The sequence below is a fragment of the Boleophthalmus pectinirostris genome, unplaced genomic scaffold (assembly GCF_026225935.1).
Source record: "Boleophthalmus pectinirostris isolate CB_2022bp ecotype Guang Dong unplaced genomic scaffold, ASM2622593v1 HiC_scaffold_21, whole genome shotgun sequence".
NCBI classification, from domain to species: domain Eukaryota; kingdom Metazoa; phylum Chordata; class Actinopteri; order Gobiiformes; family Gobiidae; genus Boleophthalmus; species Boleophthalmus pectinirostris.
The window spans coordinates 22,771,597-22,797,616 of record NW_026571175.1 but is presented as its reverse complement, the minus strand read 5'-3'; the positions used below and the strand labels follow the sequence as shown (position 1 = coordinate 22,797,616).

The window sequence follows — 26,020 nt, the reverse complement described above, 5'->3', positions numbered from 1 at the left end:
GGTGCGTTCCACCTTGTGATGTCATGTGGTGGTAGTTTTCAAGTTGACAGCTACCTTTTACCTTTTGTTTAGTATACAGACAAAAATCCCACACACCGTCTTACTTGCAAATTGTGAGATTTATTAGGACAAACCGTGCAACGTTTTGGCACTAGGCACCTTCATCAGGCAAACAGGCAAAGACAAACCTGTTTGCTTGATGAAGGCCTAGTGCCGAAACGTTGCATGGTTTGTCCTAATAAATCTCACAATTTGCAAGTAAGACGGTGTGTGGGATTTTTCTCTATGTTCTTGGGCTGCTCCCTCTCTTCCAAAGCACCCATCTCAAGTAATTGATGTGAGAAGTTCTCATTCTTTTATACGTTTTGTTTAGTAGAAACTGGCAGTTAGAGGACTGAAATAATTCTAGTGAAGAAGCACAGAGTATCACTTCCTGTATTACCACATGACATCACCAGGTGGAACAAAGTATTTTCTGTTGGAGAAGAACCAAATACAGAAGCCCAAATATGCAGGGTTTGTGTGTTAAACATGTGTGAATGAAATAAAACACAACTTCAGGTCTGTTTGTGATGAGAAAACAACATTATAACATAGCTCAGACAACAGCGTAATATGGGCTCTTTAAGGTACAATAAGCTTTAAGCATCGGTAATGGCTTTCAACAAGCAGGGCACAGTGAATCTACAAGTACAACAGCTTTATAAACTTCTGCCATAAAGCGAAAACTACTAAACGGCCATATTAATTACATATCAAGTGTTGGTTGTATCACTTTAAGCAAAAAATCTGTGTTAACAAAACGTAAGAAACTTAATTACATTGCATATTGTTGCTATAGAAACAGTTCTCGTATAAATTAAATCAAATACAAACTAAATCGCTGAGATGTGTAACTTTCTCAAACTAGCGGATTATCAGGCATTACATTATAGCCAGTGAACATACCAGACTATAATCAGGGATGGGAAAAATGTATTTATCTGAGTGCTGTATTCTGAATACTAAATTGTAGAGTACAGATGTAGCATGGTATTAAAAACTGCTTTATATTTGTTTCACTGTTCTGCATTTATTTATCACTGATCAGAGAAGGAATTACACATGAACTCAACGATATCCATATTTCATGGTTTGATATTTTCTCGACATACATCTCAAGGTACGATATTGGCATTATTTTGTAGAGATGAACAAAATTGTGAATATACTCCTGTAGTATATGTATCCTCAGTATATGTATTCAATTACTTCATAACACTGACTACAATTTATGTAGCTATAACTTGGACTTTCGCACTTTTGCTGCAGTCAGAGCCAGTTATCTAGGTTTCAAAATGCCTTCCTTTGTCTTCGAGCACATAATTTCAGAGAAGAAATGTCCAATACTCTATATCTAGTATATCTAACCCACTTGAGACGCAGACTCTCGCATCAAAGCAAGAAGCAACTGGATTTTGATAGACTCTTTCTGTGTGGAGTGTGTCAGGATGACCTTTTGTACCAGTACTGCTATCCTACCATCATTTTACTGTGTACTTGAGTCACTTTTTAATAAAGTTGTAGTTCTTGCAAGTTTTTAGACGCCATACTTTTACTCATACGTGAACGATATATTTTACAGTAAGTTCTGATTACTGTTTCCACTGAGACTAAGTCTTGCACCACTCCTTTAGATATGACTGTATGACTAATTAGTATTTCTACTTGAGTAATATTATTTTATTTTTATTTGAGTTAAATATTTGGCTACTCTACTCTTATATACAATGTTAGATAAAGCACATAAACAAAGTAGAACCAGAATGAAGAGAGTAGTATTAGTAATTGTGACTATAATGTAATGCCTGATTGGAGCACACCTCATATTTAATCTATCTCTTTCTCAGTTGTTATTATTAATGCTGTTAATATTCGAGACGCGTGGTTGGATGGTCACCCTTCTCACCGGCGTCTGATCTGCGTTCCTATTGGCTACGAGCTCCTGAAGTTGCAGAGCCCCGCCCCCGATGAAACAAAAGGCGGGGCATACTGGACCGGAGCAGTCCACATGCCCCTCCCACAGCGGCCTCAGCGAGTGGGCATCGTAAAAGGTGACCCGCCCCTTCTCGAAATCTAGGCACACGCCCAGTCGGGGGGGAAGAGGGTAGGTGACTCCTGTGGGTGCTGAGGGGGCGTTGCCGTTGGCGATGGAGTCTCGGGTGCCGTTGCCATGGTTGTTGTTGCTGTGGTGATAGTTGTGCTGGGGCAGGTAGATCTTACCCATCCCCATTGTGAGGAAGCAGAAGGGAGGGGCAGAGTCAACGCCGTCTTCTGCACCGCTGTCATGCCCACTGTCTGGGTCATAGCTGGAGGAAAAAATATATACAGTTTAGTCAAATGTGTATGTATCTAAAGTTGAAATAATATAAAAACTTTCATTGCTACAGTCTTACAATCAGACAGAAGTGGTGTGAATAGTGAATGGGGTAATAAATATAGTATATGGGTAAGAGATTGCAGAGGATAAAGTGGCCAGAAAGGAAGAGAAGACCACAGAGGAGATTTATGCATTTACTAAAATATGTGAAGTTAGTTGGGGAGTAGTTTGGTTTGGCAAGATACAACAAGGGAACAGCCAAAATAAGAACAACTTTGTGTAGTTCATATTACCACTCTACTAATAAATCTGTTATTATGTTAGATTTACCAGTTAGTATTAGATCTTGTATTTGTCTCTTACCGTGGACTGGCCATGTCTTGTGGAAGGTGGAACCACTCCTGTAGTTTGGACTCCAGACCTACGCCCACCTGTTTACAAAGAAAGAAATTATATATAATATTTAAAATGAATTCTATAACCAAAAGTGGTTTAATCCATTCAGTGTAGTGAAGATTGCAGCCATTGGAGAAACAAAGCAGCCACTTCACAAGAGGATGTGCCAACACAGGTGAGAGCACAGCAGTGGACCTCAGTCTGCTGTTCATCTCCACCTAAAAGCCACGGGCCACTCTTTTGAGGATAGTGAGGTACAGATCTTAGCCAGACAAAAAAAATTGTTTTGAGAGGGGAGACAATGAGGTTATGTTTGTTAGGAAAGACAAAGAAACAGAAATGGAAGTCTCAGACATCATCTGTCTTCCATTTACAACTCCATCCTCAAACCTAAATCAAAACTAAGAAAACAATAGGGATAGCCAGGTCAAGTCCAGAGGTGTGAAAGACCCATTATGGCCCTGAATGATTCTGCTAACACAATCCCACACTCAGTGCAGTTCAATAGGCCTAGCTACAAACAGAAACTGTAAACAAGTAGGTGTGTTAGTTTCAAAGTAGTTTCAGTGTAGTTAGCTCCTCCCTTCTGACAGATATAAAACAGTGCCCACAAGCGTCTGACCAGAACTGAAGAAGCAGCTTGGATGGGCAATGAAATGTATTTGGCCAAAAAAATAAGTTTTGTCCAGTTGACAAACTGAATTTGTCCTTTCCCATGGATTCTTCCTGGATGACTCAGGCATTTTACACATGACTTCAGTTGTTTGCTTGATGTTTGCTTACAACCTCTTGTGTATAGCTAAGATATTTTTATTACTTATTATTTTATTTTTACTTGTACATACACACACACATATATATATATATATATATATATATATATATATATATATATATATATATATATATATATATAATTATGCTTTATTTGACACAATTGTTATTTTTTTGCTACTTATTTAAAATTTATTATTACCATTTTTATTTTTTTCTACTTATTATAATATATTGTCATGTGTGAGCTACTGTGTCCAAGTAATTTCCCTTGTGGAAATATTCCTCTCAATAAAATAACTGATTTGGAAAATAATCCACATTTTACCTATTAATATGCTGAACTCTGAATGTCATTTCTGAATCTCTATCTGAAATGGAAAATTTGAGTAAACATGGCAGCGCTTCATTCATATTGTGTTTTTATCAAATTATGGTACAATGATGGCACTGGAGAAGAGCTCACTAGAAAAGCATTAGTCACAGCTGAGGGGGATTTTTAGCAGCAGATGCATTCGAAGAGGTGATAAACGCGTCTTCACACCAAGAGATGGAGCAGTCTAGACATCTATCAGGGCGCGTGATTGAATTTATAAAAATGGCGTCGCAATAAAATAATATCATTTTGTAGTGCTTTGTTTAAAATCGAATGTGACTTGGTGTATTTCATGGCTCACCTATCAGTTTAAAACACAGATGCAACTCCCAAACTATTTACTATGGGTTTCAGTCAAATTACTTTTTCCTGCTATAGACGCCATTTTGACTTTTGACTATTCAAATAACAGATCAGTTATGTTTTGAATTGTTTATTTTTTTATTTCATTATTTTGTATTTATTATAGCGACAGGATTGTGTAAAAACCTAAATGAATTATGCTAAATTAATATAAGCAAATGAAACAAAACACTAATCCAGTAGGCAACAACATTACAACATATCTTAAAGCTCAGAAGAAACAGAACTTTTCAGCACAGAATTTTTCAGTATCATAATTAACACTATTACTAAAAATCATGTTAAATCTTTGGACGATACGTACTATAAAATAATAAGATAATGTGTGTTTTTACCTTGACCAGGTAGGACCCGGGCTCCACTGAGCATGCCCAGTAGTGCCGACCCTGTGTGATGGCGACATCCCCCACCAGAAGGTCAGAGGTCAAGTGACAGGAAGTGAGGGCGTGGTCAGCGGCCTGAAGCAGAGACAGTCCCGGGACACTACGGGCGCAACGCTGCTCTTTAGTCACTACGAGTCGGTCGGCATGGAGACCCCAGCGAGAGTCCAGGTAAAAGTTTAACACTGTGGGACAAGGACAGGGGAGACAAGGAAGAAGACAAGGAAGTAAGGAGGTAGGAAAGACAGTTAAGAACACAACAGGGCTATATACAAAGAAGGAAGGGTTTGATTTCCTTGTGTTGCTGGAAATTTAACATTGGCGATATTGATGAAAATTTATTTTGCAAGTTTTTTCAATTGTCCCAGTAATAATGATCACATCCTATTTGTTTGAATACATTCAAAATCTGCTAAAAATCTGTTTCCAGTTGACTTAACATTAAGAAATTGTCACCCCTTTCTCTGTAACTGCTGCAGTGAGCTTTGCCTTAAAATGTTTGTATTAACCCGCTCTTCATGATCCTGGTGTTTTTATTTTGCCATTTTGTACATTAATAAACTCCCCTTCCTAATATGAAACATGGCTTCAAATTTGCTCCTATAACCGTTAGCATCGTGTAAGGCTGTGCAACTGATCGAATTTTGATCGCGATTTTGATTTGTGTGTCAAACGATCTCTAAACTCATATAATCGAGTTGAAATGATAAGCTTAACAAAGTTTATTTTGGGACATTTTTAATATAAATAAGTAAATATATATTTTTTTTAATACAGAGATTGTAGAACAGTTGGATATATAGTTCATTTTGGATACATTTATGTTTTTCTATGCCTTATTTCATGTTGTTTGAATAATCGTGGTTTCAATATTGACCAAAATAATCGTGATAATGATTTTTTCCATAATCTCGCAGCCCTAGCATCTTGAATCCTTTGACTGGAGCCGAACTTTATGGATGACGTCACACTCATTTAGTCCACTTCTTTATATAGTATGTGTGTTTGCCTGGTAAAAGTTTTTAAATATCACTTTATATTATATAATTTTGGGAAGATTACACTGCAAGTTTATTCTTTCAGTTCATTTTTGTTCACATTTTTCTATCATAGATCATAAATTGTACTATACTATACTGACATACCTACAGAACAATTTTGATACTAACATAAAGCGAATATATTTCCTATCTCATCTGACAATTAAACCCTTTTACTTGTCACTTCGTAACTGTTCAGAACAATAAAACAGATGTATTTGTACCACTGGCAACACAAAGAAATCAGACAGTAGCAGCAGTGGGAGGAATCGACATTTACGGGAGAGAGAGTTGGAGTAGGCATGCGCCCCTCCCACCACCACACGATGACTCAGGGAGAAAAAGCACATATTGAAAAAGGCCTTACAGTTGGGATTATAGAACAAATACAATTAACAGAGGATATATGAGCAATAGCAGAGGGGAGAGAACCAGCCTACGGGGGACACCACCAATCACTTCATCACTAAAACCACTGAACGCTATGGGACCACGGATTTGAACTGAGATCCATGTGGTTAAGAGCCTCGTCTTAACAAAATGCAGACCTCAGCAGCTTTGGGGCAGGTACGGGAGAAGAGAAGGTTCTAACAGGGTGTAATGAGGATACACAACAACAAAAAGAGCTGTGTGGGAAGTAGGCCTGATGGATGGTTTGGGTTAAATGTCAAACTCAAGGCCCTCGGGTCAAAACATCTCATTTTGTGTAGCAATAAAATTAAATTGGGTTATTTAAAAGCAGCTTGTGTATGCCTATAGGAAGCACGCATTTACAGCCTGAAGTACAGTATAGTAGACTCACAGATTACAGTATGTGAGTCTGTAAGGCCACTGGAGTCTGAATGAACCATCTTATAACTCTGAATGCATTTCTGTATAATGCACATTATGGTTATTATTACTTGCAAGTCTGATTTGAAACTAAAATCTTCTTTTTCAACATTATGATTTGCAAACAAATATAAAATAAAAAATAATAATAACTAGGAACTGGGAATACTGAAATGCTGGTAATTTTTGTCTCACTCATAGTACTCCTACCAGAGCTGGGACCAAGTCATTGTTTTGGGAGTCTCAAGTAAGTCTTAAGTCTTTGACCTCAAGTCCGAGTCAAGTACCAAGTCAAATACAGGCAAGTCCAAGTCAAGTCCTGAGTCACTGGCCCATAAGTCCAAGTCAAGTCCAAGTTGTCTGCTTTGAGCTTCAAGTCATTTCAAGTCTTTAACCAAAGTAACAAGTATAGCTTAGATTTTTGCAATTTATACAATTTAAAAAATAATTTGTTCTTTAAAGTTACAGCACATGAGTGTTTATATAGATTTTCAGAAATGATAATTTTTTCCTTTTTAAATGTCTTGACAAGAGTGCAAATCTTTATGGTCACAACAGAAAGAGTCAAGATTTAAAAGTGTTTAATAACAGTTATTTTGTTAGCTAGTCTAAGCATCAAGCCATCTCAAGTCACAAGGTTCCAGGCCGAGTCAAGTCTCAAGTCACTGACCTTCAAGTCCAAGCTGAGTCCCGAGTCTTAGTCCATTTTATCAAGTCTCAAGCCCTAAAAATAGTGACTCAAGTTTGACTCCAAGTCCAAGTCCAAGTCACAACTTGCAAGTCCCTCCTCAGGCAAATGTATCTATTTTCTATAGTATTTAAATTATATATTATATCTGTATAATGAAGATTTAGTCCAGGTCCAGCCATATGGTGAAAATAGTGCATTAAAATGTAAGTTTATTCTATTATTCTTTGTCTTCACTTCATCAGCTTAATTATTTGGCTGGTCAGCTGCATATCTGTAATAAAAAAAATTTAAAAATCCCCTTGAGGATGAATACAAGTAATCCTGATTCAGTATCAACACACTATATCAACAGACTCTGCAGCTGTGATAATAATGTATTTTGAAATATTTATTAAACTAAAATGTCATGTCTAGGGCCGCAGCAGGGTTAATGTTACCTTAACCCTGGCACATTTAGAGAATTAAAATATCTATTGTACTTTGAGATTCTATAGCATTACATTAGATCTTGAAAATCTAACTTTGAATCAATTATTATACACAAAACAAACATATTAATGAAATCAGAGTAGTTATTATTATATCTACTAGTCTGATTCATTGTGCAGAGTTTGACAAAGGCGGTTAGAGGAATGGGTGGGTGAGTGGGTGGTCTTCTTACGTTCAGAGGAAGGCAGCAGAGTGGAGCTCAGTGGATGACATGAACAAAGCTGAAATGGAAACCGTATATGGACAGAAATAAAGAGAAGACACAAGCGATGATGAAGGTAGAGAGATAAAGAGAGGATGGACAGAAAAAAGAAAATTATTAAGACGTCTTTTCAATGGGAGCCGTTTCAGATGATATTATTGTGTGTATTGAGATGAATGGGCCTCAGGTGACAGGTGCTAGGGGAGGATATAATGAGCTAGTGTTGCGCCTGTCATGTATCTGTCACTATTTTAGACTATTAAGAGTTTTAACTACGGATTAAAGAAATGCTTTTACACAACTGCCTGGGGAATAGGAAGAAAGGCCTTTGATATGAGATACTTTTAGGTTAAAAGTTATGTTTGTAGATCAGGCTAATTACAGTATATTTAACCATCACATACAAAGCTGCCATTGTTATAGGAAGATAAAATGGTATACTGTGAAATGCTTTCGACAAATTGCTTGCACCAAATCTGATTTGAACCTAAAATATTCTGAAAAAGATTTCTGGAAGTTCTTGCAGCTTGCAAAAAATGGGAATACAGAAATATTGGTTATTTTTATCTCACTGTTTTCTGTAACACTATAACACCTAAAACTATGTATCTAGTGTAGTGTACATCCAATGTAATTGTTATGTCCATATCAAATGAATACATAAATATAGATAAAGGGGACATTACATTACTTATTACTAACTGTGTCCAGTCAGTCCTATTTTGTATCTAAGAGTTTTTTCTTTTTATCTCAAACTACTCTCCAACTTAAGGGCCAATGTTTCACTGGTCTATTCTGTACCGCATTGCTGTAGCTCCTCTTACAAAAGTACAACTTTAAAACAGTGTTTTAGCTCCTGTTATAAAAGGTACAACTTTAAAACAGTGTTTTAGCTCCTGTTACAAAAGGTATAACTTGGCAGATTCTGTGTTATCGGATATTATTGGAGTCTAAGGTTAACACTGAAAACATTACAGGAACTCTATAGTAGCAACATTATTAAACAGCTTTTCAAAAACTAAATTTCTTTTCAGGGCAAATCTCTTGGCACCAGTTTAATGTACTTTATTATCAGGCATCAAAATTAATTAAAAAGTGTCAGCTTTTTATATATAACTTCTTTCTTGTCGCTGGCAGCCATTTTGGGCAAGTGCCTAAAGCCAGTTTAATCAACAACAGCTTATTTGAAATCAAATTAATGAGTTTTCTAATCCCAGACTGATTTACATTTACTCTTAACGGGATGTGGAGTGTTTCTATTTGTCTGTAAACACATTACACATAATATACTGTTCATTTACTCATAGTTTGTAGACCTGTGGTAGTTATGGAGTCAATAAGCACACATTCATTTATATTTTACATGAAGTTGTAATGGATGGGATTTTGTGTACTATTTTACAGTTTATTTGGTTAGTTGTTTTTGTAACTTATAATTATAACTCACTTTATTGCTCATTACAACATTTTACTGAGTGGCTTAATTGTTGTGTAAATGTTGTCCTTGAGTGCCCAGAAAGGTGCCTTATAAAATTCAATTTACTTTATATAAACTATTTGAGTTGGAAGCTTCTCGAAACATATGCTTCTACACTTCGTTCTCTGTTAGGTTTGAGTTCAGTATTAAGCAGTCTACAAAATGGACTTGTACCTGTAATAATTATAATGGTTATAATAGGCCCCCCACCTGCTCGTCTCAACACTATGGCCTTAAATTTATCTAAACTATAAGAGTCGACACTAAGAATGCATGTTTTCAAGGTATTTTCTAGCAACAACATACACCTGTAATGGAATATTATGCAAAATAGATATGTTATACTAGTACTGTTTACTTATATCTTAATCTTAAGTCTGTATATTTGAGCATTTTTGACTCTTTGTTATTATATTGTGATGTGCGAGCTACTGTGTTCAAGTTATTTCCCTTGTGGATAATAAAGTTTGTTTAAAGGTGCACTACACAACTTTTCTGGTGGAGGGTCCACTACCTGCTTGTCTCCATGGAGATGTTATTACTATCCCTTCAATGTTCCATGGTATGACATTAAACATATCCATCTAGCATTTATTCATGACAGATGTCTCTATTGCTCAAAGATAAAATAATTCCTGCTTGTCTCTTGATAGACAGGTTTAATCTATACTGCGCAACATTCTAGACAAAGTAATAACATTTCCATGGAGACAAGCAGGTGGCAGACCTTCTACTACAAATGTTACACAGTGCACCTCGAAGTCTAAGTTTAATGCCATACTTTCAGGAAAGGCACTAAAATCTCCAAGGTGACAAGCAGGTGACAGCCCTCGACCAGAAAAAAGTTACATAGAGCATCTTTAAAGGTCTTATATGATGCAAATTTACTCTTGTGAGATTTAAGCCATGTTATAATGTTGTGAGCTCCTGAAAAACATACCTAGAGTTGTGTTTTGTTTCATTCCCACATTTTGAGTAATCCCTTATTGGTCCGTCTCTATCTCCAAAGCTCAAAATGCTCTGTTCCTCCTCTTGATATCATGAACTTTTTTACATTTAGTTCAATAGAGACTGGCTATTTCAGGACTGAAATTATCCAAATGATGCTAGAGAAAGAAGAGTTTAAAAACACAGTGGAGCACTTCCTGTATTACCACATGACATCACAAAGTGGAACAGAGTGTTTTCTTTTTGAGAGAAGAACTCAGCCTGAATATGCAGGATTTGTGTATTAAACATGTATAAATGAAACAAAACTCAGCTCCAGGTATCTTTGTGATGAAGAAACAACATTACAACATAAATCAGCAATAATAAAACCTCGAAGGTGACAATCAGGTGGTAGACCTCGACCAGAAAAGTTACATAGTTCAACTTTAACTCCATGTGTCCTACCTGGAGCGGGAGGAGTATGCAGGTACACCTCTTCGCTGTAGTCTCCATAACCCGCTTTGTTACATCCTCGGACTCTCAGCACATACACACTGTCCATCTCCAGACGGTCGATCACAGCGCTGCCCCCGGTCACCTCATCCATCCTCTGCCAACCCCAGCGGGCAGCAGACAGACCCCCCCTCATGCCCCCGCGCGCCCCTCCTCCTGGGACCACCCCACGGCGCCGATACTCCACCGAGAAGTGCCAGGCCGGGGCAGACTCTGGGGGCAGACGCCAGCAGAGGTACAGCTGGTCGTAGGCTAGAGAGCGCTGGGTGTCGATAACCGGGGCCTGAGGAGCTGAGAGAGAGAGGGGGAGCGAGCGGTATGATGTGATTAGGTTAAATAAACACCTTCTTCATTTCAATAATAATATTTACATACAGCTTGTAATTTTTGGGGGTCAAATCATAGACTGTATATATAAATGGACATCGACTCTGTTTCCAATTGACTTTACAGTGAAAAATTGACACCTCTCTCACTGTAACTGCTGCTGTGAGCCTCACCATTGTAGTCCTGGTGTTTCTATTTCACTATTTTGTCCGTAAATAAATTCCTATTCTCAATATGGAACTAGCTCCAAATTCGCCCCTATAACCGCCAGCCTCGTGAGCTTCATTTGACTGGAAATGAACAATATGGGTGACGTCACAGACAGCCTATGAGTTAAATTTATTTATTAGGACATTTCACCTGTACATATTAATACCTCGTTAATAGTAAAATGCGTAATAAGTGCCTAATTACATCTTTGTTAGTATTTATAAAGTACTTTCAATGCATTTTAGTCTAAGGTCGTATTTGGTAAGTATTAAGCTATGAACCGTTTTCTTCCCATTATAGTAGTGAGGATTACAATAGATGTTTCTGTACATACACTGAAATCTTAATAAGCCTTAATAAGTGTTTGATAAATACCAACTAATAGCAAAGTAACAGCTAATTAGCAGACTTATTGGCACTTAGTAATTGATTAATAATTGGTCCGTGAACTAAAGTGTCACCCTAATAATGAATGACTATAGAAAAAATCCCCCTTTTTTTTTTTTTTTTTGGTTTTCAGACTTTACATGTAGTTTACCCACAGTTTCACACTATACTACAAACTAAAATATTTACAAAAAAAAGAAAATATTTATGTTTCTTCAAAGCTATATTCAAATGGTGGGATTATAAAATGGGACACAATGGAAGCAACAGTAAAGAGCCATACGTACTTTATGTGTTTATTGGGATGTAACTATATCCAAATCTCACAGTACGATATTTCTTGTGATATTTTGTGGAGGCTAACAAAATTGTGAATATGCTACTTTTTCCTTTTAAAATGCCTTGAAAAGACTTAATCCAAAGAACTAAGATTTAAAAGTGCTTAGAAGTGTTATTTCTTCTTGTAGTTTGCGCCAAAACGGAGCAAAGAATCATGGTCTATGTAGTTCCTTATGTTTTTTCCCTATTGCTGCACCATAACAATGAAACTTGTGATTTGATATATTGTGATGGTCCACGACATTATTGAGAGACTTTTGACGATATCATGATATTTTGGATATTGTTACACCCCGAGTTTATATGTTTATTCCAGGTATGTTTTTGATGAGGAAACAAAATTATAAAGTAGATCAAAAAATAGAGGCCCTTTAAAATAAGAGAATATTTCCTTGATGTTGTAAAATCATCCTTCACCTTTAATAGCCTCTGTGGTGCACCTCTTCACCCAGTTTTAGACATAAACCTGGATTTCCTCCATACCGAATCTATGTAATCAGAGGAAACTATTCACTCCCTTTCTGTCTTATCTGGCTCCTCGAATGCACCCGCCCCATCGTCGGGTCTTGTGATTTTGAATGGTACCTTGGATGAAGTTCAGGTCCGTGAGGAGTTTGAGTTCTTTAGACACATCCAGCTGAAAGTGCCTGAACGAAGGATCCGCCGCCAACGTGAAATGCTGCAGATTCTCGATAGCTTTACTCAACCTGTGACGAAGACAGAGGAGGTGAAGGGAGTGTTTATTTAATGTTTCCCAGATGTGAGCTTCCCTGATAAGGCTGTTGAGAAATAACAAAATGTACTTCTTAATGTGCTTACTGTTTGGATTTGTAGCTGCTTTCCATATTTGGAGTTCTAGTCTACACTGAGTTGCATGTGAGTAAAAGGATGCAAACTTAGGACATTTTTAAAACTTGTTCAGCAAATCGTGTATGTTAAAGGTCTTATATCATGCAGTATTGACTCTTGTGAGCTTTAAGCCACGTTACAATGCTGTTACCTCATCAAAAATACCTGGAGTTGTGTTTTGTTTCATTCACACATGTTTGAGTTTGGTTTATTAGCCTGTCTACATCTCCAAAGTTGAAGCAGTAGTTTTCAAGTTAACATCTAATTTTTATGTTTTGTTTAGTAGAGATTGTCCAGTCCAGGGCTTACGTTACCCAAATGATTCTAGTGATGGTATATAGAGTTTAAAAATACACTCGAGCACTTCCTGTATTACCACATGACATCACAAGGTGCAACAGTGTTTCCAGTTGAGACAATAACTCAGCCTAAATATGCAGGCTTTTTGTGTTAAACATGTGTAAACTAAGAAAAACACAACTCTGGGTATGCTTTTGATGAGGAAACAGTAGCATAGCTCAGAAAATACCTTATATGTGTCCTTTAAAAAGCAGGTTCATGGTTCAATCCCCACCAGAGAGTACATATAACTATTGAGTACATCGAGCAAGGCACTCAACTAATTTTACCTTTAGGGCTATATTTGAAGATGGTGAGAGGGAATTGCTTATGATGGTCCCAGGGCAGTTGTGGCCAGTGCTTTAAATAAAGGTGCACTATGTAACTGTCCGGTTTGTCTCCAAAGAGATATTATTATTTTGCCTAGAATATTCGACAGTATGGCATTAGAGAGAGGCATTCCTAGTCACCCTACTCATTTTTGCATGAGAAGCACAGGTAATGGAATAAATTCAAGATAGATACATCATTTAATATTGTACTGTGGGGAGTGTTTGTCCACTGATCTGAAGGTTAGCAGTTCGAATTCCGCTCTCGACGTAAACATCGTTGGTTGAGCGGTTCCAGCTCCCGCAGGTGAATGCTGTTGTTGTGTCCTTGAGCAAGACCCACCTCGCCCCTTGTGTCTGTGTTCACTGGTGTATGATTGTGTATGCGAATGGGTGAGTTTTCCTTGATGTAAAATGTTCTGAGAGCCTTGACAGTGGAAAAGCACTGTATAAAAATGTGACCGTTTACCAGCAGCAAAGCAATAACATCTGCATGGAGACAAACATGTGACTCACCCTCCACCAGAAAAGTTACATCATGCAGCAGTAATTACTTGCAAAACAAATCAAATGCATTATTATCATATGTTATATTTATAGTTTTTGGGTATGATGAATTCAGGTTTTTTATTCTTGGCAAAGTAAGACATTAATTGGTGATTTTCTAAAATGTAATGTAAGGGCCAGATTTCCCTTGTGATTGTGTTGTACTTTGCCATGAAATATCCAAAACTGCTTGTGTATATGTTTCTCCATAGTAGAGTCCTACACTACCCACGAGACCCAACGCAAAATGTGTGCGGTGCGGGACACATTTTGAAAGCTCATTAAGGGCGTGAGCGGGTGGGATGATACACTGCAGTCCCGAAAACTAAATATGAGTGTAAAGTAAAATATTCAAATGATGAATGTATGCCTATCATGCATAATTTGTGCTGGATATTTTATTTGGCCTTAATAAAAACATTTTAAGCAGCCTAAATTTGATTATGTAGTCTAATCTCGCACATATTTTAGACAATTCCTTTCTGCTTCTCCGTGTTTGATAGAGCTTAAGAAAGCAAACGTTCCCATCTTGTGGGACTTGTGGACAGAAGCAGGACAAAATATTGTAGGTGTGGGCTAGAGCAGGACTGAAAATAACAATTCTTTGCAGGAGTGGGACAAAAAATTCAGTCCGGCGCAGACCTCTACTCCATGGCCTAGCACCAAAGTACATCTCTGACATGTTAGTGCCATATGAACCGTCTCACACTCTGAGGAGCTTGAGGACCAGCCTCCTGCTGGTGCCCAGAGTCAGAACTAAACATGGGGAGGCAGCGTTTTAGATTCATGCAGCTAAAACCTCGAACAGTCTTCCTGAACATGTGAGAAGGGCCTCTACTTTGATGCTGTTTAAATCCAGGCTCAAAAAGGTTCTGTTTAGCTGCGAATGACTGGAAGGTTTTCCTTCTGTACTCTTCTCTCTCATTTCATATCTCTCTCTCTCTCTGTTTAATTTTATGATGATTATTTATGTTTTGAATTGTTTATATTGTCATTTTTAATGTATTTCTTCTTCTGTAAAGCACTTTGAATTACTTTGTGTACGAATTGTGCTATACAAATAAACTTGCCTTGCCTAAACTCACAAATGTTGAGCCTGTTTTTTTTCAATTAGTGACTAAACCCTCAAACTCACTGCATTACAACATAATTTAGCATTTTAAGTTGTCCCCATCTGTATTAATTAGCATTGTCCTATAGAAAGTGGTGATGTCATCTCAAAAGCAGCAATTTTTACATAGCAGAGTCTGAATTGTTTATATCAAATGGCATGTTATCACTCCTCCAGAATTACCCCACTCTCTCTTTAAGCCCACACATCTGCTGGACTGACACGGACCTGTTGTGAGTTTGGCGCGCTGCCTGGACGAAGCAGGGCTGGTCAGTCTCCTTAAGCAGCTCCTGGGTGAACGCCATGAGTCCGGCGTGCTCCATCAGGCTCCGCCTCTCCGAGACCTGCCCCGCCAACGCCTCCCCTCGCCTCTGCCTCGCCCCCTCCAGCGCCTGGGTCAGGGATGAGTGACGCTCCGCCAGGGCGGCCGTCAGGTCACGAATGCTCTGAGCCAGCTGCTCCCGGGCTGATACACTGTTCACCTGGAGAGAGGGAGAGAAGAGAGAGAGAAGGAAGGAAGGAGAAAGAGGGGGGGGGGGGAGAGAGAGAAGAGAGAGAGAGAAGAGAGAGAAGAGAGGGAGAGAGGGCGGGAGGGAAAGGAGAGGGAGAGAGAGACGGGAAGGAGGATGGGAGAGGGAGGGGGATGGAGAGCACATGGGAGAGACAGAGAGGAGAGAGAAAGGGCCATGGTAGAAGGACGGAGGGAGAAATAGAATGAGAGAGAGTGAGAGAGAGAGAAGGATAGAAGGAAGGAAGGAAGGAAGGAAGAAAGGAGAGGGAGAAAGAGAGGGTGAGAGGATAAGGGATGGAGAGAGGGAGGGAGGGAGGGACAGGGTTTATGTGCAGTATGACATCATTAGGAAGAAATACTTTCAGTGATAGAGAAAAGTACAAACTGACAAGTAAGAACACTTCTTCTCAAAACACTTTAAACAAGACACTTTGAACTTTTAGCCTTCACTTTACTATATTTTTGTATCTTTATTATGTTCATCTTTTTAGTTTGTTTGTTTCACAGTGTCAATAATGTTTCTTGATACTTTTAGTATTTTATAACTCATGTCCATTGTTTATTCATGTGGTAGTTATAGGTTTTATTGGGCTTTTAGCCTGTTTTCTATTCTCTTTAAAATATAAATGGCAAAAAAACTGAACAAACCTGAGTAAAGAGGATTGAAAACATATAATCATTATGCATTATTATGCATAATTTATTCCTCTTGTAATAAACATTGGCAATGATGCTATAGTGCAATAGAGTCCTAACTGCCTGAAAACCAGAGCTTAACATTAATCATTATCATGGACTTTCCCAATGTTATAATGTCTCTTTTAAAACAGGAGACATTTGGCATAAATAGGATAAGGACCTCCTGTTGAGTGTTAAGCAGATATCTGCATTAAATCCATGTATTTTCTCTGTAGGCTTTACTAACCTCCGTCTGGGTGATGGCGCTCTCCAGCTGTGTAATCTGAGACAGTACGGTGTCCTGGTTGGACAAAATGTAGTTCATCTCCTTTGTAATCTTCTCCTGTTAAATTAACACAAATTCCCCAGAGTTAGACTTTTGGATGCACAAATATGTTACTTCCTAAGAGCCTAGCAACTGAAAGCCTTTCTTTACTGCCCTCTAGAGGCAAACCTGGGGAAATATTTCTGAATTGTACTTTCTGCAGGACATATTCATGTTCTTGGCAAAGGGTTGAAGGAGACTGATGTGAATTTGTTTTTTCATTAGTTGCATTACACGGAAAGTCTTTGGCAAAAAATGAACAGTAAAAGCAGTGATGTAATGTTTTATTTGACAGCAGAGACTTGGTCGTACCTTGAGCGCCTGATAGGCCTGGGCCACTGGGAGTATTTTGTGTCCTCCATGAACTCTCCGCAGTTTACAGAGTGAACACAGGAGACGCTGACACGTCCTACAATAAAACTGCAGCTTCTCCTGATCGTGCTCCGGACACGTCAAAACCTGGGGAAATGATTTTATAATTACTTTATAACATAATTCAATTTTTCATTTGAATCTCATTTGTGCTGCACCCAGTGCTTCTTTACAAAAATCATGTTGGGAAGTTAAAAAACAAAGCAAAACACAATTTCTATGATGTATGTATTTGTGAGAGTACATATACATTAGCATTAAAATAATGGACAGCGTTAAATGGACCCAATTTTTATTCAATCTTTTTTTTTTTATATTGATGTAGATAGATAAAAATGATGTGATTATTTTACTGCCCATAAAAAACAGTAAAGCACTGTCTCCACACACATGGCCTCACTTGTGCTAATTCAATACTGATAGATTTAAACAAAGAGTTGAGCATCACCTTTGGTCTGAAGTTGAGTGTGGGCAGGATGTGCTCGTGCTGTGCCCGCGGGGTGCCCCAGGGGTGGTACAGCTTAAAACACTCGTTACAGAAGTTTGCTTTGCAGTCAGCACAGCCCTTTGTGGCTTCCAGCGCGTGAGGAGGTTTACAAAACTGACACATGACGGCCACATTGCCCAGACTCACAGTGTGACGATATCTGAGCAGAGAAACATACAGCATACAAAAGCATTCGGTTAATACAGAGGAAGATTTAATAGGTACAGTACATTCTAACAACAAAGGATAATTATGTGAACTACTTTTAGAGTTGAAAAGGTTTTGTGTCTCATCCAAGAGTCTTCGTCAGTTCTGAAGAAATACAGTAATAAAACAAGAAATATTAGAATTTACAGCAGGTAACACATATCATTTTATACCTTGCTGGATAATATTAGACCACAAGCAAGTGAACTTTTGTCCTCAGAGTTGAATGATTTATCAGACACATGAAAATGTGTAAGGATTTCAGGTAGGGTGCAAGGGATCAAAACTGCTGTAGAAAATTGAGCCCTAGATTCTCTTAAATTGTATTTTAAAAGTTCTATATGACATAAACCTGACTCTTGTGAGCTTTAAGTCATGTTATTAATGTTGTTACCTCCTGAAAAACATACCTGGAGTTAAAATCCTGTGTTTTGTTTCATTCACACGTGTTTGACTAACCCTTTTTTATTAGTATGTGTATATCCCCGAAGATCAAAATGCTCTGCTCCACCTTGTGATGTCATGAAGCGGTAGTTTAAGTTGACTTTCTTTTACCTTTTGTTCAGTAGAAATTAAATATGCAGGGTTTGTGTGTTAAACATGTGTGAATGAAATAAAACACAACTCCAGGTATGTTTGTGATGATGAAACAACATTATAACAGATCAGAACAGGTCATAATTCAGCTTTGCACATTTTCTACATTATTTGCTAAATACTAAATATTGTGGAAAACTGACTCATCTATAGCTCACTGACTTGAAGTAAGAAACTGTCACTGATTCTATGACATATACACATTCAAAGTAGAAGCACTGTATCTTGTGCTCTGGGTGATTTTACATGTATAAATCAGGACACCACAAAATCCATTTCAACAGAGTGATGACTCCACTTAATTATCAGACTGTAAAACACACATTCAGCCATAGTAGCACCTTTCTGTAGCTCCACTTGAGTGTTTCACAGCTGAGCCACCCCTCCTGAGTCATCACAAGCACTGCTATTTCACCCTCTTTAGAGTCATTATATACGGCCTGTGGGCTAACATAAGACATTACATTATGGTCATTTACTCTAATTGAGCTCTGAGTTAGCTACAGTAGTTAGCAATAGTAGTTTTTTACTCCACTTGTGTATTGCCAGAGCAGGTTCATCTCTGTTCATTCATTTTACTGATGATGACTGGCCACACCCCACAAAGATGAAAAATGTAATATAATCCTAGTTTGATGGTGTGTGTAAGTGTGAACGCAGTGGTAATTTAACAGTTTTCAAAGCAAAATTAAATCATTTCATATAAGGATGTAACGATATCCAGTTCTCACAGTGCAATATTATCACCATGTACAATATTTATTGTGATATTTTGAAGAGGCTGAAAAATTGTAATTAGATAGGGCACTTTTTTGCTTTTAAAATACCTTGACAAGATTTTGGTGTGAATTATTTCCATCATAATCCCTAGAATTCAAGTAAAAAACATATTTCTTCATGTTGTCTGCACTGAAATGAATCAGGGGATATGTAGTTTACGATGTTTATAAGTTGTTGCTATTATAAAACCATGCATTTAAGCAAAGGAACTTGTAATTCGATATGTTGTGACAGCCACGATATTATTATGAGACTTTTGATGATATGATATCACAATATTTCAGTTATTGTTACATCCCATTTCAACTCAATCTATACTCTAAAAGTCACTCTAAATGTAAAGATGACAATAAATGTGAACGTGAAATGTGAACTATTAAAGGTCCTATTTTACGCAAAACTGTCTCTTGAGAGCTTTAAATTGTGTTAGAATGTTGTCACCTCTTCAAAAACATACCTGGAGTAGTGTTTTGTTTCATTCACACATGAGAAACTCTGCTTTATTAGTCTATATCTCCAAAGCTCAAAATGGTCTGTTCCACCTTGTGATGTCAGGTAGTGGTTGTATTCAAGTTAACAGCTACTTTTACCTTTTGTTCAGTAGAGACTGACAAAAAACACAGCACTTCCATTTGTGTGTTAAACATGTGTGAATGAAACAAAACACAACACGAGGTATGGCTGTGATGAGGAAATAACATTATAACAGAGATCAGAAAAGAGCTAAAGATAATATAGACTCTTTAAAGTGGTTTTCTTATCACTATAATTGTTCATTCAAGATTGTATACTGTCTTATCCTCAGTATCCTACACATTTTATTCTCTGTTATAACAAGCCCACCTCTCCACTATCCTCTCCAGGGTGAGGTTTCGGAGACATTCGGCCAGGCCCCTCTCCCCCAGCTCCACGTCTCTGCGACAGGTCCCACAGGGGAACATCATGATGAGAGGGGGTCCATCTTTACGCCTCCTCCCACCATAAGGAGAGCGCTGCAGGGACGGAGAGGGCGGGTGCGGACCTGTCGGGCAGAGATGAGTGCAAAACAGATAAATAAGATGTAATAAAGAAAATGTGAATATTATTTATATTTGGATCGATAGTTATTTTTTATCAAACTGTTTTATTCCTACCAGTTTTGAGACTATTTAGACTTAAAGATGCACTGCGTAACATTTCTTGTCTCCATGGAGATGTTATTGCTTTGCCTAGAATGTTCCATGGTATGATATTAAACATATTCATCCAGCATTTATTCATTACGGGTGTTTCTATTGCTTAAAATTACAACAATTCATTCTGTGAATAGAACTGACTCTCCACAGATCTGGCTTGTAATGTAGCGTTGTGATGTAACCTGCTTGTGTCCCTTGTGGTTTAATCTATACTGTCGAACATTCTAGAAATTGCAAATGCAATTGCATTTCCAATGAGACAAGCAGGTGGAAGACCCTCCACAAGAAATGTTACACAGTGCACCTTTAATGTTTGTTATCTATGATTTAGTCTTAATTTTGTTTTGTCCACTTTGAGAATTTTTCACTGTTTGGAGGTTTAGTCTCAGAAAGTAAAACTGTGAAACAAAATGTTCAATGAGATACAAACTAAGGCATAATAACACAGGCTGACATGTAGTTTTTACCTGAGCGTAGCACCCGGTCTATGGGCCTCTGGTCGGCCTTGGGCGTGGGTCTGCGTGCCCCCCGTGGAGAGCGTGTGTTGGGGGTAGATGCTGGTGAGTTGGGCTCTGGGGGCAGGTCTGGAGGGGGGTATCCATTTGCCACCAGGACCTCAGAGGCACACATGAGGCAGACGCTGTGCTGGCAGGGCAGGACCACGGGCTGCTTCACGATGTCCTTACACACGGGACAGTGCAACTCATGCTCCAGGCTCTTCATGTTGGACTGTAGGGGGCAGCAGAGAGACAGCATGTTTCACTGTGTCTTACTGAAAATATACAAATCAATCTGGTAAAAAGTAAACATGAATATGACATATAGATTTTTTTATTTTTTTCCCCTGGGGGTTAGGGGTTGTAATTTGTAATTTCTGCACCACTGGCCCAGTCCTCTTCCACTGGCCCCTAAATTAAGTCAAATGGTTTTTCAAAAAAAAGAAGCAGACCACTGATTTAAAGTATTTAAGTTCTTCGTTTTAACTTAAAATTATACTACATCAAGCTAAAGTATTCATTTTCATTTATATTAATACTTATAATATGGTTCAGTTGTCAGCTTTCAGTTTTCATTTCACAAAGTCATGTTGCTGATTTATACAGACTAGTTCCTGGGATAAAAATAGACTGAGCAGAGAGGACAGAGAAGAGCAATGAGATGTCCTCAGCAGGACACAGGGCGAGATTCACATCAAATATGAATAAAGACTGAATCAATATTTCAAACTCAAAATGGAACTCAGCAAATCCAGCTACAACCTTCATAAACCGGCAGAAAAGTAGAGTTTTTCTTCAAACCGCATATTTAGAATGAGTTTTGTTTAATTTTAATGGTGCACTTTGTAACTTTTCTGGTAAAGGGTCAGTGACTTCTTTGTCTCCATGGAGATGTTATTGCTTTGCCTGGAATGTTCCACTGTAGTATGACATTAAACTTACCTATCTTGCATTTATTTTACAGGTGTTTTATTGCACAGAAATATCCTCAACCACCTGTATTCTCACTGTGGGATGTCCCTCCATCTGACCTGTAACTTGGTCTGATGGCATCACCTGCTTGTCAGTGGAACAACTCCAAGTACTGTGGAACATTTCTGGGCAAAGCAGTAACATCTCCATGGAGACAAGCAGTTGGTGGACCCACTATCAGAGAGATCACGTAGTGCACTCTTAAGAAAGACTCTATAAAACCCTGTACATGTTACTTTAGAATTAAAACAAAGCAGGGCTGCAATGAAAAGACCAAATGTACATTAAGTGTATAAAGAGTAGTAGTAGTAGTAGTAGTAGTAGTAGTAGTAGTAGTAGTAGTAGTAGTAATAGGAAAGGTGTTTAATAATTAATTAAATAGGTAGATAACAGTATGTAGGTAATTTGTATGGTGTATTGACTGTATTTTAATTGCTGTTGGCCCCATTTATAAGCCAAGGCCAGCTTCAGGAGGTGGTCCATTTACAAAATGTATTTGCTAAATTATGCTTAATGTTTTTACTGTACATTTTTGTAATTTTGTAATAAATAAGATAAATGAGACAAGAACATTAAATAGTAAGAATTAAATCCTAATTAAACTGCAAATATCTGCAGATCTGAATAACTTAAGAGTATTTACTTCATTTTAGAGACAACATTTTCTAATCACAGTTTTACGGGTGCAACATTTTTAGTATTTTGACACCTCACTCTGCCTCACACTTTACCATATGCCGTGTTGTGAAGACAGCCACATGAGATTTCACTAAGGCAAATTTTGTTCATATTGTTCTAATGTCCTCTGATAATTTACTGCTTATTGGCTTTATTACTCAGCTGGTCCATTTGGCTTTAGTGGGTCAGTGCTGAAGCAGCCTTCTGTCTGTGAGGATTAGAGGTTAAAATACATGTGAGGCTCAAGGACAAGAGACGGAGAGAAGGGCAGACCAGCTGCAGGACTGAGAGAAATCTATTCACTATTCTATTATTTTCAATCTATAATAGTCCATATCAGCCAAATTATATTAAAGGTGCACTGTAACTTTTGTGCTTTAAGGGCTAATATTACAATATTTTCTCATTTATGTTATACTGTTGTTAGAATCACTTGGGTAATTTTAGCCCTGGAACTGCCAATGCCGACTGAACTAAAGGTAAAATGTGGCTGTTAAGTTGAAAACTCCCATTAACATTAACATTATAACATAGCTTAAAGCTCACAAGGGTCAATTTTGCATAATAAAGGACCTTTAAGATGGCATTGCTTTGCCTGGAATGTTTTGCAGAGTCCAGAGGACTTAATTGTTCAAATAAAACTTAATTTTCTTTCTTAAGAGTGCATTCAGGCAACTGGTTAGGCCAAACTAAATATCGGCCTCTGCTGGAGATTTATGACTGATAGCCAATACGCTAAAAACGGCAAATATCTGCTAACCAAGGTATTAACCTTATCTGTCTGCATGGACAGAAGCAGGTGACAGCACCAGGCCATGTTACAGGTCAGATCTGTGTGAGAGGCATTAAGAAAGCAAGGTATTATTCTTAATACCTTATGCGAGGTAGACAAGTTAAATGCTGTACTTTGGAACATTACAGGCAAAGCAATAGCAAATCCATAGAGGTAGGTAGTGGTCCCTCCTCCATAAAAGTTACATAATGCACCTTTAATTGGCAAAATTGCTACTTCAGAATCCAAAAAATAATAACAGATTCTGTTATTGCAATACAAAACAACCTAAAATGCTTTGCCAATACTTTGTTCACTGATACATTGTCCTTTGGGGAATACATCTGTTTGGACAATATAGCAGTTACACGATGTAATCAGACACTCCTGTACTGTGGCCGGGTGCACCGTTAGGATCGTGGCTTTATTGATCTGTTTTCAGGAAACTGCAAAATGCCAAAACAATATTGACCATTTAGATAAGGATACCTTCCAATATTAGAAACTTGTTTGTAAATGTTGAATCACATTATATTAAACATACAAAGGAATATAAAGGAACACTCATTTCAAGACACCCCAAGAGCATTGCAGTATTCATTTGCTCAATACTTGGGTGGTGGTGGTAAACTCCGGATGTAGCTACAGCTGCCCTGGGGCAGCCTGACAGACGTGAGGCTGCCAATCTGCAATATTGACACCTCTGAACACCACCAATCACTCACTCGCCACATTCAAGGCACTGTGGGTGAAGTGTCTTGCCTAAAGAGAGTATATTGAGCATGTTAGAGCCACTGTCGTCCCAGTGACACCTATTTCTATACCTATAGCATCTCCCATAGCAACCAGGCCCAATCCTGTTAAACTTCCAAGATTAGATGAGATCATGCACTGTCCACACGGTATGGCCACAATCATTTCCCCTTTCAAACTAATTTAAGATGTTGTTTCCATTCACTTATTAGTCATTGACATTACATGCAAGCATAACATATAACGTATTTTCTTGATCATTCTTCCATGAAATAGGTCCAAACCAAACAAATCTATATACAACTGTTAAAAACAAAGTTTAAATGTATGCATGAATGTTTTTCCTAACTATGGACAGAATAATATTGTGTCTGTGGATTTGGTGTTGAAAAAAAGAATAAATAAAATATGTGTTTGTGCGCAGTAAAGGAGGTTAGGAGGACATTTGTACTGAGTAAAAACTAGGACACTGGGAGTTTGTGAGGGAGGTTGACTCTGTTTATAATGTGATGTGGCATAATCTTATCACAGCAGATCACAGAGTAGCCTACAGGAGCCTCACTGTAGAAAGGGCTAATGCCACTCTGCAAAGTGACTCAAACCCCTGATTCATTTGTAATTTGAGCTATTATGAATATGATTATAGCTTGTATGACAATTTACCCATTTTTGACAGAATGGGGTTACAGTGAATGATTAGACCTATATTGAGATGGTACATAATTGGCTTAATCAAAATAACCCACTTTTTCCCTCTGTAATCTCAGTGTGTCATTCTCCAATGTCAACTGGGCCCGTGACGGTCTGTGCCGCTTCTTTAGCATTTAGCCTGTCGCCATTTCCCTCTGTTCAAACATAACTGCACATGTCCATAAAAGCTACAAGAGTGTTCATGTGTGGACACAGCAGAGCGCAGAGGGCAAAGCAGCGGGACAAAGCAGAGCCGGTGTCGTGGCGCTGCGCGAGAGATGCTGCATGCGTCGCGTTAGCGCATCTTACCTTCACCTGGAACCTAGGCGCCATGACAGTATAATAAAGTATCCAGGCTCAGCGCTACAGAACACGGCAGCTCAATAAAAGGGGAGGGGTCTGAGGGGCATAGCTCTGCAAGAAATCAGCGAGGAACGCATGAGAAATAAGGCCACGCGTAAAATACCGGGCTGAGAAACGTGCGCGTGTCCACGGCACTACGGCCCATTGTTCACACTTTGCGCATGATGCTACACTCAGCAGGTTTTGCTCTGGTCAAGGAGCAGCAGTGTCCCGCATCCCGTCTCCATGGAAACCAGCATCTGAGAAACGTGTCATTTCCCCCTATCTGGAGCTTCAACTCACCATACATAAGGGCCAAAATGAACCTGGCCAAATAGGTCTTATGTTTTCTTTTATGTGGGTTATTATTTCATCTGCGCGAGGCCCAGGTTAGAGCTGGATGTGTGTGGTTCCTGATTTATGGTCCATCATGAAAGACAGCGGGCCTTACGTTGATAGGCTAAGTGTTTTAGAGTGATTTTAAGCGATACACACACTCACTGAGATTAAATCAGATTTATGGGCATGTAGTTAATCAGGTATTTTTGCTTCATTGATAATATATCGTTTCTAGAACATGGCCACGCGCGCATTACTCACGTTGATGCGGCCCAAAGCTTCCGTGGTCGGTGGAGCTGCTTTGACGTCCATCTCTGTCACTTGAAAGAAAAAGCCACCTGCTGTTGGCATCATCTGGGAATCAGCGAAGAATTCAGGCCATGGGCCATATCATCCACTGCGAACGGTCCGGCTCCTCGCGTTTGGGCAATTAGCTTGTTGAATACGCGATCAAATTTCAGATTAAATAACGAACGGATGGTTGACAGTCATATTTTCCTAAAATAAATGAGTAAATAAGAAATCAAGCGTAGTGTGGATGAATGTGCCGCTCACGTCAGAGCGAATACCGCTGGAGAGACGCCTGT

General features: G+C 38.4%; 1 protein-coding gene across 8 annotated transcripts in view; it reads right to left on the bottom strand.

Annotated features, from left to right (window-relative positions):
* Positions 1-276: 276 nt before the first annotated feature.
* trim46b (tripartite motif containing 46b) overlaps positions 277-26,020 on the bottom strand; it is a 40,171-nt gene continuing 14,427 nt past the window's right edge. For 4 of the 8 annotated variants that reach the window (XM_055157311.1, XM_055157312.1, XM_055157310.1 and 1 more), the window contains 11 exons: positions 20,858-21,119; positions 20,059-20,236; positions 17,593-17,791; positions 17,085-17,231; positions 16,695-16,790; positions 15,487-15,740; positions 12,670-12,791; positions 10,774-11,112; positions 4,604-4,833; positions 2,723-2,790; positions 277-2,348 (listed from right to left, as the gene is read on the bottom strand). In XM_055157311.1, coding sequence (XP_055013286.1) covers positions 1,886-2,348; positions 2,723-2,790; positions 4,604-4,833; positions 10,774-11,112; positions 12,670-12,791; positions 15,487-15,740; positions 16,695-16,790; positions 17,085-17,231; positions 17,593-17,791; positions 20,059-20,236; positions 20,858-21,113 — 2,352 coding nt within the window. In that variant the 5' untranslated portion in view covers positions 21,114-21,119 and the 3' untranslated portion in view covers positions 277-1,885. The other 4 variants (XM_055157309.1, XM_055157315.1, XM_055157316.1 and 1 more) reach the window with 4 other exon arrangements.